The sequence below is a fragment of the Perca fluviatilis genome, chromosome 15 (assembly GCF_010015445.1).
Source record: "Perca fluviatilis chromosome 15, GENO_Pfluv_1.0, whole genome shotgun sequence".
NCBI lineage: Eukaryota > Metazoa > Chordata > Actinopteri > Perciformes > Percidae > Perca > Perca fluviatilis.
In genome coordinates, this window is record NC_053126.1 from 8,071,892 (window position 1) to 8,085,117 (window position 13,226).

At 43.0% G+C, this 13,226-nt stretch overlaps 2 protein-coding genes, 1 long non-coding RNA gene and 2 other non-coding genes across 9 annotated transcripts in view; 3 read left to right on the forward strand and 2 right to left on the reverse strand.

The window, feature by feature from the left end:
- LOC120574886 lies at window positions 1-1,625 on the forward strand. The gene is made up of 5 exons (XR_005641919.1): window positions 1-148; window positions 505-834; window positions 1,016-1,074; window positions 1,264-1,322; window positions 1,513-1,625. It is a non-coding gene; the product is annotated as an uncharacterized LOC120574886 (long non-coding RNA).
- LOC120575508 lies at window positions 1,117-1,190 on the forward strand. The gene has a single exon (XR_005641999.1). It is a non-coding gene; the product is annotated as a small nucleolar RNA SNORD49 (small nucleolar RNA).
- Window positions 1,345-1,414, forward strand: LOC120575520. The gene has a single exon (XR_005642011.1). It is a non-coding gene; the product is annotated as a small nucleolar RNA R38 (small nucleolar RNA).
- The window catches only part of LOC120574884 (fas-binding factor 1 homolog), a 12,439-nt gene continuing 826 nt past the window's right edge, over window positions 1,614-13,226 (reverse strand). Inside the window, exons 3-32 of one of the 5 annotated variants that reach the window (XM_039825379.1) lie at window positions 12,979-13,026; window positions 12,833-12,878; window positions 12,690-12,759; window positions 12,535-12,585; window positions 12,281-12,422; window positions 12,076-12,156; window positions 11,907-11,957; window positions 11,139-11,282; window positions 10,911-11,043; window positions 10,455-10,609; window positions 10,267-10,357; window positions 9,146-9,589; window positions 8,989-9,054; window positions 8,833-8,900; window positions 8,203-8,385; window positions 8,048-8,088; window positions 7,914-7,961; window positions 7,691-7,822; window positions 7,464-7,564; window positions 6,996-7,202; window positions 6,520-6,627; window positions 6,095-6,234; window positions 5,840-5,958; window positions 4,868-4,990; window positions 4,610-4,786; window positions 4,301-4,477; window positions 4,085-4,222; window positions 3,854-3,953; window positions 3,610-3,740; window positions 1,614-1,770 (exon numbers count right to left, since the gene is read on the reverse strand). In XM_039825379.1, coding sequence (XP_039681313.1) covers window positions 1,690-1,770; window positions 3,610-3,740; window positions 3,854-3,953; window positions 4,085-4,222; window positions 4,301-4,477; window positions 4,610-4,786; window positions 4,868-4,990; window positions 5,840-5,958; window positions 6,095-6,234; window positions 6,520-6,627; window positions 6,996-7,202; window positions 7,464-7,564; window positions 7,691-7,822; window positions 7,914-7,961; window positions 8,048-8,088; window positions 8,203-8,385; window positions 8,833-8,900; window positions 8,989-9,054; window positions 9,146-9,589; window positions 10,267-10,357; window positions 10,455-10,609; window positions 10,911-11,043; window positions 11,139-11,282; window positions 11,907-11,957; window positions 12,076-12,156; window positions 12,281-12,422; window positions 12,535-12,585; window positions 12,690-12,759; window positions 12,833-12,878; window positions 12,979-13,026 — 3,596 coding nt within the window. In that variant the 3' untranslated portion in view covers window positions 1,614-1,689. Of the gene's footprint in view, window positions 1,771-3,609; window positions 3,741-3,853; window positions 3,954-4,084; window positions 4,223-4,300; window positions 4,478-4,609; window positions 4,787-4,867; window positions 4,991-5,839; window positions 5,959-6,094; window positions 6,235-6,519; window positions 6,628-6,995; window positions 7,203-7,463; window positions 7,565-7,690; window positions 7,823-7,913; window positions 7,962-8,047; window positions 8,089-8,202; window positions 8,386-8,832; window positions 8,904-8,988; window positions 9,055-9,145; window positions 9,590-10,266; window positions 10,358-10,454; window positions 10,610-10,910; window positions 11,044-11,138; window positions 11,283-11,906; window positions 11,958-12,075; window positions 12,157-12,280; window positions 12,423-12,534; window positions 12,586-12,689; window positions 12,760-12,832; window positions 12,879-12,978; window positions 13,027-13,226 lie in introns of all 5 variants that reach the window. The other 4 variants (XM_039825378.1, XM_039825380.1, XM_039825382.1 and 1 more) reach the window with 4 other exon arrangements.
- LOC120574885 (cytoglobin-1-like) overlaps window positions 10,247-13,226 on the reverse strand; it is an 18,261-nt gene continuing 15,281 nt past the window's right edge. Inside the window, exon 5 of the transcript XR_005641918.1 lies at window positions 10,247-10,266. The gene's annotated coding sequence lies outside the window, so the exon portion shown is untranslated. The remainder of the gene's footprint in view (window positions 10,267-13,226) is intronic.

A 13,226-nucleotide genomic window follows, 5' to 3' on the forward strand; every position in this document is an offset into this window, starting at 1 on the left:
AGATTTTCGTTCTTGCACTCCTTCATTGGCAGCGTGGTAGATGGGAGCTGGAAAGCTCCAACTCGGCAGCTCTCCAGCATGGCGTTTTCACATGTGATGCATTTATATCTAATTATGGAGTTAACTGCAGATGAGCCGCCATGAACAGGTAATATTGTATGATTAGTTAATTAGACTTAACTAGGCCTATGTGGAAGTCTGAAGGCGGTTCCATATGAATTGTGCTAGCGTGCTAGGCTAATTGCTAGCTATCCTAAGTTTAGGGTAACACGTGCAAGAAGACTGTTGGGCCAAAGTTACAAAGGGGAATATAAGGTGATTTTTGGACAATCAGCGTAACGTGACATGCATTTAATCCCCTCAGGCGCGTGAAGTAACATGACAAATGAAAGCGTTGCATCGTTTTAACTCAAGACAGACACGTGGCCTTCCTTTGGCTCGTGCCCTGATGTCTTTGATTAGGGATCTAACGTTAATGTTTTGATTTTATATTTAACTTAACAGGCAGCTTTGGCTGATGTGTAATTCGGCTCACTTCATCGTATCATCAGGGAGAGCTACCTATCCCCCAAAAAGCTCCTCCGTCTGGAGCCAGGCCCAGAGGGAAGGTTCGTCGGCGAGCCCCTGTTAGCCGGGTTTGACACGGAGCCCGCCGGGCACAGCACAACAAGCGACGTGCCTCCACCCTATGGGCCCACCACTCGTGGGATGACCCACTGGGGTCTGGTGAACTGCCACTGGTGGCCGTGAAGGCCCAGGGGCCCTCGAAGGACCGGACCAGGGGCGACAGAGGCTGGGCCTGGGGACGTGCAACGTCTTTCATCGAAATGAAAGGTAAAACTGGCTTAAGTGGTGATAATCATTCCTGACTTTCTGCAGTGTATATGATGAGTTTGTTATCCCTGTCTGAAAAAAATTGTGGAAACTAATGGTATCTGACTAGCTAGCTGCAGACTGATGTGTGGGAGTCCCATACTTCTGATGGAACTATCACTAATGCAATGTCTTGTTCCAGGAACATGGTTCTTCTGTCCCACTTGGCATTGATGGAAAATGAGGAGGCCTGGTGAAAAGGTGTGTAACCCCAATGCTTCTTGTGATCCACGTTGCCACTGATTCAGTGATGAAAACCGCTGCATAGGAAGTGCCGTCTTATGCGATAACTGACGATTGCAATAGCTGTTCTGAGAAATATTGTCAAACATTTTGCCTTTGGTGTGCATAATCTGAACACTTAATCAGATGTTAACTTTCTTCCTACAGGTTTTAACAATCTGCGGAGCAAGACCATGAAGACCCATGGGTGCTGAGAAGTTTTACAGGTGAAACTGATGCTGATTAAAGTCAAGCCAGTGATGATAAAAGTTATCCCTGTCTGAACTTAAGTGTGGACCCATGGTAACCTGAGGCTTGACTGCAGATACAGGACCAGTATAACTGTAGCGGACTATAGTAGTTTGTATAAATTAGTGTAAATGTTCTAATTTCTTTTCTTTTTTTTGTAACTTGCAGATGAAATCGATGAGTAAGCAGACACAACAGTCCCGGATTGATTCAGAAGTCTGTCACAGTATATGTAATGCAGTAATTTGTTTGAATTAAAAATAAACACATTTGCTCTGAAACATGTTTAATAAGATGTATAAAAATTCAAGCATTATGGCACACAAAGTAACAAATCCTACTAGATCAATCTGCGAAGGGCAACTTGTAAGATTTCTTCTTCAAATTCTCTAAAAAGATCTGCTCATCTCGGAGGTATTCACGGTCCTGTGTAGAGAAAGTAATATTAACAATAGGTAACCAGAATAATTGCCCCGCAGTGTAGTTAGCTAAATGCATCGTTGTGGGTGATTTCACATGTAGTAGTTGGCCTGTTTAAAATTGTATTTAGCTGTGTGGCCTCAGAAGACCAGGACTAAGAGAGATGATATCCCCACACTGGCCTGGGAATGCCCAGTCACAGCAAAGTTAAGGTGTTGATGAATTTCATACTGACAAAAACTTACAGTAACTGTTCTTTGGAATTTAAGGAATCTGAAGTCAACAAAATCAACACATCTCATGAGCAGTTAATGGTTTGCAGTGGTTTCATTGGTTTTCAATAGTGTGTGTGACAGATTTAGCAAAGGTTTTCGAACCACTGGTACATGAGCTAAATCTAGGGCTGTCAAACAATTTAAGGAATCCAATTTCTGTAAATTGCATGTTTTATCGCATTATTAAAATCTACTTAAAATTTCAGAACTGTTAAGTACATAATGGAAAACAGTTCTTAGGAGTATCTTGATTTAGGAATCATGAATGCAAAGAAAGTGACTAAGATTTGTATTTACTGTAAACAAGAAATGTGAATCTAGAGTCAATATAGTGTGCAGTAACTCCTAACTAATTGATGTCCAGTGATCACCTTGCATCACTTTACAGCAGTTCTAGTTTGGCTGCTTTCTCCGTGTTGTACAGGCCACCCATTTCGCAAGAGCGGTAGTCATTCTATTTTCCAGGTCAGCAACTGGCACTCTCCAAAATAGTGCTTTGCCTGAGCCTGCTAGCATCAATCTTAGTCACGTTAACTGTACTACTATGCTTAGCTCGTCGGTAGTAGCTCAAGCTTGTGTTTCGGTGATATTTAAATTCGGCTTTACACGATGTGCATATAGCTTTCAACACATCCTGGAGTTTAGAAAATAAAAAGCGCCATTCATAATTGCGTTGCTGCGGTCTTTCTCCATCATGCCTGCAGCAGCAGGATGGGTTACTCAGAGGTCGCAAAGCCGAGTGAAGTGAAAAAATTAAAAAATAATTAATGCGTTAATGCTGACAGCCCTAGTGAAATCAGATGTCATGTAGTATTGATCACTGATGATAAAATAAAAGCTCCTGGATGACTAATGCAATGGCCGCTCATATACCAAGATAGTTAGGCTAGTATCAACTTTTTAAAGGTTCGTCACACAGCAATCTAGATGATCATGGACTAAAATTCAAAACTCTGCTGCTGCAAGACTTTTCACCAAAACTAGGAAAAGAAAGCTCATAACTGTTTTAGCTTCCCTACGCTGGCTACACATCTTTTAGAATTAAGGTTCTTTTAACTATGCTCTTAATGATCTAGCACCTTCATACATTAGACCTTTAATTCCTGAGCCCTCAGATCATCTGATACTGGTATTTTAACTATTAACTATTCCCAAAGTAGCCCACAAAGCAAGTGGAGAATCTGCTTTCAGCTTCTACGCTCTGAGATGAACACCCTGCCCTGTTATATAAAGAACGCAAGCTCTGACTTTAAAAACTCAACTGAAGGTCTACCTATTCAGGCTGGCATTTAGTTAATGTGGTTCGTTCTTAGCTCTTTTTCTACGGCCACTTTTTTCTACTTTTAGCATAATGCCTTTGTTTTTCATTCTCTTATGAACTTCTCTTATGTGTCATTTCTATGTAGTTTCTCTTTCTTTAATTTGTTTTGTTTTAAGACCACACTGTAAAGCACTTTGAGCTGCATTTAATTGTATGAAAATGTGCTATGCAAATAGTTATTTAAACACAAAATGGAGACGTGACGTTATTAGTGACTTTAAGCTTAGGCAAAGTGTTTCTATTGGTTACCTTTTCTGCAGTGTACTTCCACAGAGCCAGACTAGCCTGTAGAGCCATGGACTGCGAGTTGGCAAATGAAGTAGGAGGGGGAATGTTCAGGGTCGATGACAGCTCAGGGTTTGGCAACACTGAACCTGCATCTACAGATAAAAAAAACAACAATAATGTTGTTATACTTATTAAATGGGTTTATTTTTAACTTGCATGAGTAACTACTTGTTGAATGAAAGTCAATTACCAGAATTGACCTCACCTGGTAAAGTGGGTGGAATCATTTGTGCTAAAGAGGTAATCGGAGTGTCTAGTTGCAGCCTCTCTGTGTCCTTCTGCAGATGACTTAACCGCATTCGCTCCTGTAATAAAAAGTGTTCAGGTACTACCACGCTGTTACCATTTATTTGGTGTTCATATTTTTTTTGTAAAATAGAAGCCCAATCTGAAGAATATCACAGAGAGTGGTCTTGCAGGAAAGTAACACACGCACCTGAAGGATTCGTTGTTCCTGCTGCCTTAGCCACTCTGTCTGGGAGTGGATATTTCTGAGCCTTGCCTCGTGCTCAGCCTCCACGCGTTTTGCCTCCTGCAATGCTCCTTCTCCTTCCTCAAACTTCTCTGCCGCGAGCTGCAAAGAGCATAGTGAGTCAAAACTAAGATAGGACATAGTTTACTACACGTAGGGGTCTGCCTGGTGTCAATCTACCTTGCTAAAGGCCTCCACCTCCTGGGCTCGTGTCTTGAGTCTCAAGGCTGTGCTGCTTATTCTCTCTTTCTCTCTGTCCAGTTCTTCTCTCAGTCTTTCCAGAGTCTCTCTCTCCTGTGCCACAGCCATCTCCTTTTGTTTCAGCTCTGCAGTGTGAAGCTTTAAGTCAGCTTGTTCCTACAACAGAAACAGGGAAAATTACATTTCTTTTGTCCTTTGGGGTCCAGAGAAGCTAAACAAAATGTACTTTATAAATATATCCCATCATATTTAGTGATGTTAACATAGTCACACTGAAAAGAGGATCACCTGTGCCAGACTGATGATGGAGCCCTCTCTCTTCTCCAAGAGACTGCTGATATCCCGTTCAGCCCTCTCATGCCTTTGCTTCTCCATGGCGTGGAAGTGGGCCCACTCAGCTGCCAGCTTCCTCCTCTCCTCTGCACAATGCTGCATCACTGACTTCTGCTCCTCCAGTAGTGCACTCTGATGGGAACAGAGACAGACGGGACAGGTAAGTGGGAGACGCATAGAATCAAGATAGATGTGGATGTTCACCAGGCTCACCTTAGCTCTCTCCAGCTCCTCTCTTTCCATGTTGATCTGCATATTAAGGGCATGTCGCTCTCCCTCAAGGCCTCTTTGGGTTGACTCTGCCTTGGCCTGCTCTGCTGTTATCTTCCAGCGCTCCTGAGGTATACAAAAGATCGTCAGTCTTTAAGGGGAAAAACATCAGTCTTCATTGCATCTGTTTGTTTGTATGCACCTGTGGTGTACTGCTAGGTCAAAACTAATGCTACTGTAAAGTTCTCTACAAATGGTGTAGGGTATCATCCACTCAACTGGGAAGGTGATTGGCTGCAATCTGCCGTCTCTCTAGGACCTGCACGCCTCCAGGATGCTGAGGCGGGCAGGAAAGATTGTAGCCGATCACCGGACAGTTTGAACGCCTCCCAAAACCTCGTCATAAAAACAGTTTTTCGCTTCTGCATTCAGCCTCACCAACAAGCCCCTACTTTGTATTCTTTGCAATTTTGCACTCAACCAATTTAGCCTTTTTTCTTATGCAACAGATACTTTGTATATGTAATTGCCGCTGTGTGCTGCGCTTAAAGTTCAAATTATTTAAACTTTGACCTAGTTGCAGCTGACCTTTCAAGCCGCAACCAATTCCAGAACGTTCCTGCGCTGCGCTTTGCGCCCTATTTTGCAGTTTTGCCGCAGATCATGTAATACTGACATGTGACATTAGGGGCGTGTGTGTGCATGGCTTGATAAGCCAGATGAGCATGTGTGTGGGAGATTCATGATGACATGAAGATCCATGGAAGAGTTTGACCCCTTCAGAATTAGGAAAAACCTACACTCACTCAGACAAGTTAGTCTCATCCTCATGTTAAACGTGACACGTAGGGACAAGGAGACAGGGGGATTAGTCTTACCAGCTGAGTTAACCTTTAGCAGCGGTGTTTTGTTGTTTAAGGAGCCAGGTTAGCTTAGCCGACAGTAACACTACAAATAGTCTGATTTTGCCCTGACCTTCTCGAGCTGTCTCTGCTGCTCATTGAGCTGTGTGTCCATCCTGGAAATGATTTCCTTGAGGTACGATCTCTCCTCCGCCATGGCTTTCTGCTGCTGGGCCAGACGGTCCTGCATCACTGTAACGGGCATTTAGAGAACGACCTTCACCTAATCGCAATGTGATACCAACTACAGTATGCTATTTGACAACACGTAGCTTGACCTATTTGTACAAAGTGTGCACATTTATGTGTGTGTGTGTGTCTGAGGTACTTCGAAGCTGCTCGTCTCTGTGCCGTGTCCCCTGCTCAAGGCCATGAGCCGTGTGTTCATGTGTGCTCTCCACCCGAGAAGAAATGTCCCCCAGCCGAGAGGAGAACTGCTCCATCTGCTCAATCACCACTGTAAGAGACCTGGACAAAAAAAAAAGAAAAGAAACGCAGACATACTAAATTCAGGCCAAGAATGGTTGGTCAGTGTTGAAAATCAGTTTGGATACAGAAAACAAATTCCAAAATAGAATAAAACCATCCTGCAGTCGTTTGCTCTTGCTACATACTGTGTGTCATAGAAATATCCACACTGAAACTGGTATTTGCCACACAAAAGCACAAACCGCACATACTATTTACATACATAGTATTTACAGGAGTAGTATAATTGAAAATGGGAACGGGTGTCCTTTGATAACATCTTACCTGGTCTGAGATGTTGCGCTTGTAACTGCATCAATCTCCTCGTCCTTTAATTTCTTCAACCTCTGGACCTGGTCCTCGTGGTCTTTCTTCATCTCCAAGACAGATTTCCTTGATGGCAAAGAAGGACAAATACACAAAATATATGGTGAACTTAAAGGTCATTTATTCAGTATAAAATATAATATCCTGGGACTTGCAGAGTTATTTTACTGAGTTATACTGTATGAACAATTTAGTTGAGTACAACCCAGAGTAGGTCTTTTGCTCCACGTTCCAGACTATATTTAGTCATGGCTATGTTTCTGTCTTGTGTTGCCTATGGAACCTTTTCTTTTCATCCTGTCGTTACTCATTTGTGTATGTTTCCATGACTTCAGTCAGCACATGTTTATAACCATTGAATAAATGTCATTATACAGTACTTGTTATTGTTATCGAACCATGCTGTTACTATAGAAAAGGCTTCCCTGGTGTACCTCTGCAGGTCTCTGAGTCTCTCCACCTCGCGGTCTCTGTCTTGCTGGGCCATGGCCAGTTTGCGCTGGTACTGGTTCTGCAGCTCGGAGCGTTCCTGCTCAGCTGATCGTGTTACAGTGGCCAGACGTTCCATTAGGTCTTCACACTCCTGCCGCGCCTGTGTCTCCCTCTGGGCTGCCGATTCCTCAAGCAGCTTCACACGAGCCCTGGACGTGCACAGAAATATATGTACAGCATCTGCTCTAAGCATACAGACACACATAAGCTGCTTGAAGTGCAGGGAATTATGCATAATGTTTGGTAAACATGTAAACAGGCGATGCACATTTGCGCTACGTGTGTGTGTGTGTGTGTGTGTGTGTGTGTGTGTGTGTGTGTGTGTGTGTGTGTGTGTGTGTGTGTGTGTGTGTGTGTGTGTGTGTGCGCTAAAACACAGAGTGGGTGTATGTGGTTGAGGAATAAACTACTTGTGTGTGTTCTCCATGAGTTCCATATCCTGTTTATGCCGCTGCTGGACACTCTCTAGCAACATTTGGCTTTGCTCTCGCTCCAGCTGCAATGTCTTCACCTGGACAATAACACACAGGAGTTTCAGGCTGTACATGTACATGGAGGTAACATAGGAAGGGAATTTGGGGCGGCAGGGAATGTTATAATTTGTTTCCCTCTCATCACTACAGGAACATTAATGTACCTGTCCCTCCAGTTGGATGATGCGAGCCTGTAAAACTGGATAATCTCCAGGTTGCTGCTCTCTCTCTTTGAGTCTCTGCAGGACCCCTGGATCCACAACACCACCGAGACACAGCAGCTGAGACTGCATCATCTTTAGGAGAAGAGTAATCAAGTCAAACATGAACCAGGCGATAAATGTGTTCTTACACTTTGAATGAAGTGGCGACTTTGATGTTCCTAACCTGCTGTTGTAGAAGCAGCTGCTGCAGACTGTCTGCTGAAAGTGTCACCTTTTCAGAAGATATGGAAAGGATTTAAAAAAAAAAAATATGATCACCCAAATTATGACAACCTTATTACAAAAAAGCATGCATACCTGTTGTTGGACAGCAGTTGATGCATTTTGCTGTGGAACGGCTGGAAAAGAAAACGACCGTGAGTAATGATCATATTGACCTGCTCACATTAGACATAAAGCAAATAGTGAATACTGTATCTAAAACGACTTCATATTTCCCCAAAATTACCTACACCACATTGAGCCAGGCGGTATAGTAGAGATAGGGTTGATCAACTGCAGCTGACTGGGCCCTCTTTGCACCCCGGATCCATTATTGGATGGTAGGTGATGAGGTTGGGACTGAGGCTGGGGTTGGGCGTGGCTAATGCTAGCAGCATGGACTGGCAAAGGACCAGTAAATTGAGGAGGGCGATCTGAGGGATGAGACAAATTGAGAGTTTGTCCGAGGTCTACGTTAGCATGGGGAGCGGTTGCTGAGGAGGATGTTAAGGTGGGGGGGAGGTGAGGCTGGGTGGTGGCTGTGTAGTCTATGACTAAAGAGTTTTTGTTGGTCAATGGTTCGATAATTTCCCGCTGCCTCAAGATAGCAATACGCCAGGAATTCACCTCCTGTAAGACCAGTACGCCCATGGGCGCAAAGATGGGCGCTGGTGCATTTGCTATTTAAACGATGTGGGCGCTGGACGGGAAACTGAAAACTGCGTCGGTCTTAAACTAGCAAAGACACTTATGTCGGGCTTTGCGCTGTGCCGGGTGCAAGATAGGGCACTGAGTCTATTTCTATTGTGGATCTTGCCTTAAGTCCCCTGGGATGCCACAGTATATACATGTAAGTGAAGAGTAGTTATTTGGATAAATACCTGGCTTGGTCCTCGTCTCTCTGACAGGAGTGGAGTGAGCAGTGGGGCTGGGCTGACCAAGAAAAGTGCTGCTGCACAAAACAAAAGGAGAACGATAAAAATAGCACCAAAAAAACTGTTCATGTGTTTAATGGTTCTACACAACAAATATCTTACCTAGTTTCCTTGACAGATGTAAGAGTGTCCTCTCTGCCCCTGGGAGCTTGTGAAGTGACTTGTTTACTGAAAACAAGAGCAAGTTATCATTCAGTACTGAGAAACAAGCTTCTTCTGTCATCGTATGTGTCACTGTATTTCTTTTTTGTTGTTGTACCTAACTGTCGACTCCAGATTAATTTCTTCCCCCAGGGCTAAAAAGTTTTCCTGCTTGGTTGTTTTTGCCTCAGAGTTTGACACTGACATAGCCTTCTTCCTGCTCAAGGCTCCTGCTAACCAATCATCACCATCCTCCTCCTCCTCCTCCTCTTTCTGCTGGCTTTTAGAGATCTCTGGCTTGGTATGTTTGGTGATATTTTCAGTTAAGGCTGGCATTTTTGCAGCAGACGTGGCATGATTACCAGTCAGGGAGGGTCTTCTCTCTAATAAAGGAGAGGAAGGAGTCTTTGGAGACTCTGTTGAAGTCCCTTTGGCATCACCCTCTGAAAAGTGGTCGTCTTTCGTCTTGAGGCCTAGCCAGTCAGCTGAGTTGCGGTGCCTTGTGGGGGTGGTGGGTTTTGTTTTTTTCTCTGGGGTAGAGGGATTGACATCTGTAGAAAATCTGATGATGAGAGAGAAAAAAAAAAAAAAGTTCAGTTTACCATAGTCTCGCTTTGGACTAGCTAGACCCTCCTCCGCAGCATGTAGAGGATGGTCTGGCTAGTCCACACAGCATTCCCGGGATGGGAAAAAAAAAACGTGCTCTGGTTTATTGGCATTTCTTTAAACCAATCACAAGTGTCATGGGCAATGCTAAGCTCCGCATGGAGCCGCTGCAAAATAGCCTCGGGAAGGAACATGTTTTGATGGAACATGTGTGCGTTCAAAAGTTGTTTTAGTCATGCGAGAGAAAACTCAGATTGGACAGATAGTCTAGCCAGCTGTCTGGATTTAACCTGCAGAGATCTGAAGAGCAGTTAACCATAGTCCTCAGAAATCCACCGGAGTTTAAAATTCCAACACAAAGAAAGAGGAAGGTAACGGACATCGGTGAAATTACATGCATCTGGCGGAATGTCCTGTGGCACTGGAGTAATCCCGGAAATGGAAGGTCGTGGATATAGACTAAGTTTACCAGGACAGGCACAAAAGCCAACCATAAAACACACCATGATTGGAACGCACACACACACACACACACACACACACACACACACGCACGCACGCACGCACGCACGCACGCGCACACACACACACACACACACACACACACACACACACACACACACACACACACACCTGACAGACGGTCTGCGCGACTGGCGCCTCGGCGTGGATCCCAGCGTGGGCTGATAGGAGCCAAATGTGAGGTCATCTTCTAGAAGTGGTTCTGATCAATAGGAACAAAATTAGTCTTCAAATATGTTCCTTTTAAAACAGTGCTTGCTCATACATTATGAGAGCAGACGTCCAGGGTGCTCTATTACCTTTCACACTGAAGGTCTTCTCGTGTTGCTGCTTCTCTTGAGACTGAGGCTGGTCTTTCCTCTCGCCCGTCGGAGGTCGCTCCAGAAGACGAGGTGAAGTCAAACTCTCCAGAATCTCATCTAGTTTAGTACGAGGTCTCTGAGGGGTCTCACTCCTGAGAGAACATACAACAAGAGGGAATGGCGAAAGAGACCATGTTAAGATACAAGAGAAGACAGGAAAAGTTAGTCATTTTTGCAACTGCAACAAAAAAGCAGAAGTGAAGGCAAACCAAATTAGGAAAGAATTGATATGCCTGAAACTGAAAGATGATGCTTTGTAAAACATCGTCAAAGCTTGGCTTTGTTTTTAGCGGCATCCCAAAGCACTAAAGCTGAAATTATTTATCGCCAAGAGCTAGAAATAAGGACAACAATAAGATCGAGAGAGAGTGAGAGCGAGAACAAAGCTGTTACCTTCCCTTGTTGGACCAAAGCACAGTCTCTTTTTTCTTGGGATTGTTTTTATCACTGTCAAATCCGAGTGCATCCATGAGGTCATCTTTATCGTCATCAAACGTAACATCGCTTCGTTTTTTTGCTGCCTTAGCTGATGAACAAAGAATATACACACACAAACAGAACTTAATAGACTGTTTGATTAAAGTTTGAAAACCTAAGAATTGCGGATAATTAAAGGCTCACATGTTTCAGTCTTTAGGATAGGAGATGCTAAAGGAGATGGCACCGATTTTTCAGGTTTGGCCTGCTGTATGCTAGATTTAGGTTCGGGCTTGGTTTCATCTGGAAGCAAGTCATCAAGTAGATCAGCCAAGGGATCGTCTAGATCTGCAGCGGAAATAAGATTCTTTACACATTTTATGGACACCAGACTGTAAAGCAGTAAATGATGAGATGAGAGACATCAAATATGTATAGACTTATGATAAATTTCTTTTTAAATATCACATACGACAATGTACACGTTTCAAATATTTTTAAAGTATGAGCATATAGTCTATGATTATACACTGAGTTAACAGTTTATTAAGTATACCTGTTTGCACCAATACGATACTATATTTGGTGTTGTATTGGATTGCATTCACTGAGGGGCATGTTTTTTTAATATACTGTCCCCCTTACGTATGTAAACAGGGTTGGACAAAATATTTGAAACACCTTTTAACACAAGGCAGTTAGCTCAACAAATATAGGATTTATTGGAGAACTGTTGCATTCGATTCCATGAGATTGAACAGGTGTACCAAAGAAACTGTAACTCTGTAACTGGATAGCTATCTCACTTTCAGATTTGTACATTTGCGTAACATTTCCAATGTCATTTGTCACTTTTTATTGTGTGTTACCTCTCCTGTTTAAACTACCCACAGACACTCACTGAAACTACCCACTGATATTATTCAACTACAAGTAAAGAGCCAAACACATACAGTACGTGCACTAATGTACCTTTATCGTAAGGTGTCTGACCAAGACCTTCATCATCATCAGCACCACTGTCTAAATGAATGCAGCAGTTTTGAGAAAAACAAGGCAACGCTATCAGTAAGCGACTGCTGGGTTATATACAGTAAGGGCTCAGTGTTAAGAGATGTATGGGACAGGGAGGCTCACACACCAGAGAAGCTGTACTTCTTGTACTTATGTGATGTAGACGAAGGTGCAGAGTTAGGCTTCCTCCCTTCTGTGCTGGGTTCATCTGAGTGAAGAGGAGAAGACAAGGCTCTCTATAATTGCTGCTATTAATGCCAACTTCAAAGCCGGCAATAAAGTGTAGCTAATAATAAGAAAATAATTTATGCAAGAACACTGCACTAGATTACCTGCTCCCTCTGGTTTTACTTTGCTTTCTAACGTGGACGAGTCTTCCTTTGGCCCTTCATTGCCAAACGGCTTTGTTTGTGCAGGAGCCGAACTGGGCTTTTTCTTTGATGCAAAAAGGTCAGCATCCATATCATCCATATCCTGGACAAGGATACAGAAAAACAATAGACATTGTCAGTGAACCTGAGACCATGTACAGACGACTACAAAGCTGAACTTTGTCTCTGCATTTCCCCAGATTATAATGACCTACCTTCATGTTCTTCAGTATGTCATTGGGATCAGCTGCTGAGACATCAGAGTCCTTGGACAGAAAAGAAAAAAGCAACAAAGAAACAATAAAAAAAGTGCTAAATATATAAGACTGTGAATGTTTACATGTATCTTTTAACATCTTGGTCTACATACCTCAGTGTCTCCACCATCCCTTTTTACCTCCTCTGCTAGCATACTGAAGATGTTATCCGTGGCAGAAGTGCTGGAGAAGAAAAAATTGTAACTCACTTTCATTTTTATAATTGATTGTAACTCCTCCAACTTCCTCCAACTACCGATTCAGTAGTCCACGGCGACTTGCTTTCCCCCTTACTGGGAGTTCTGGGGAGTACAATGTTGAGAGAAAACAATATAATGCACAAAACTCTCATAATAATACTAAATAATGATAATACTGTTGGGTTTAGAACTGCTCACTTACTTTTATCATCAAATAAGCTGTCGAGCAAATCTTCATCTCCGAATGAACCTTGGGAAAACCGTAAGGGTTAAAAGCTTGAGACTCTTCAACTTATTACACTTTAAGTTGGCATGACATTTATGCTCCATTCTGATTATACTGCCACCAGCTCTGATTATGTTTTGGCTGTATACTTTTGTTTTTATGTTATTCTATATGTCAAAGTTCTTGGTTGTGAATTGATTTCTGTACATCTGCTACAATAACAA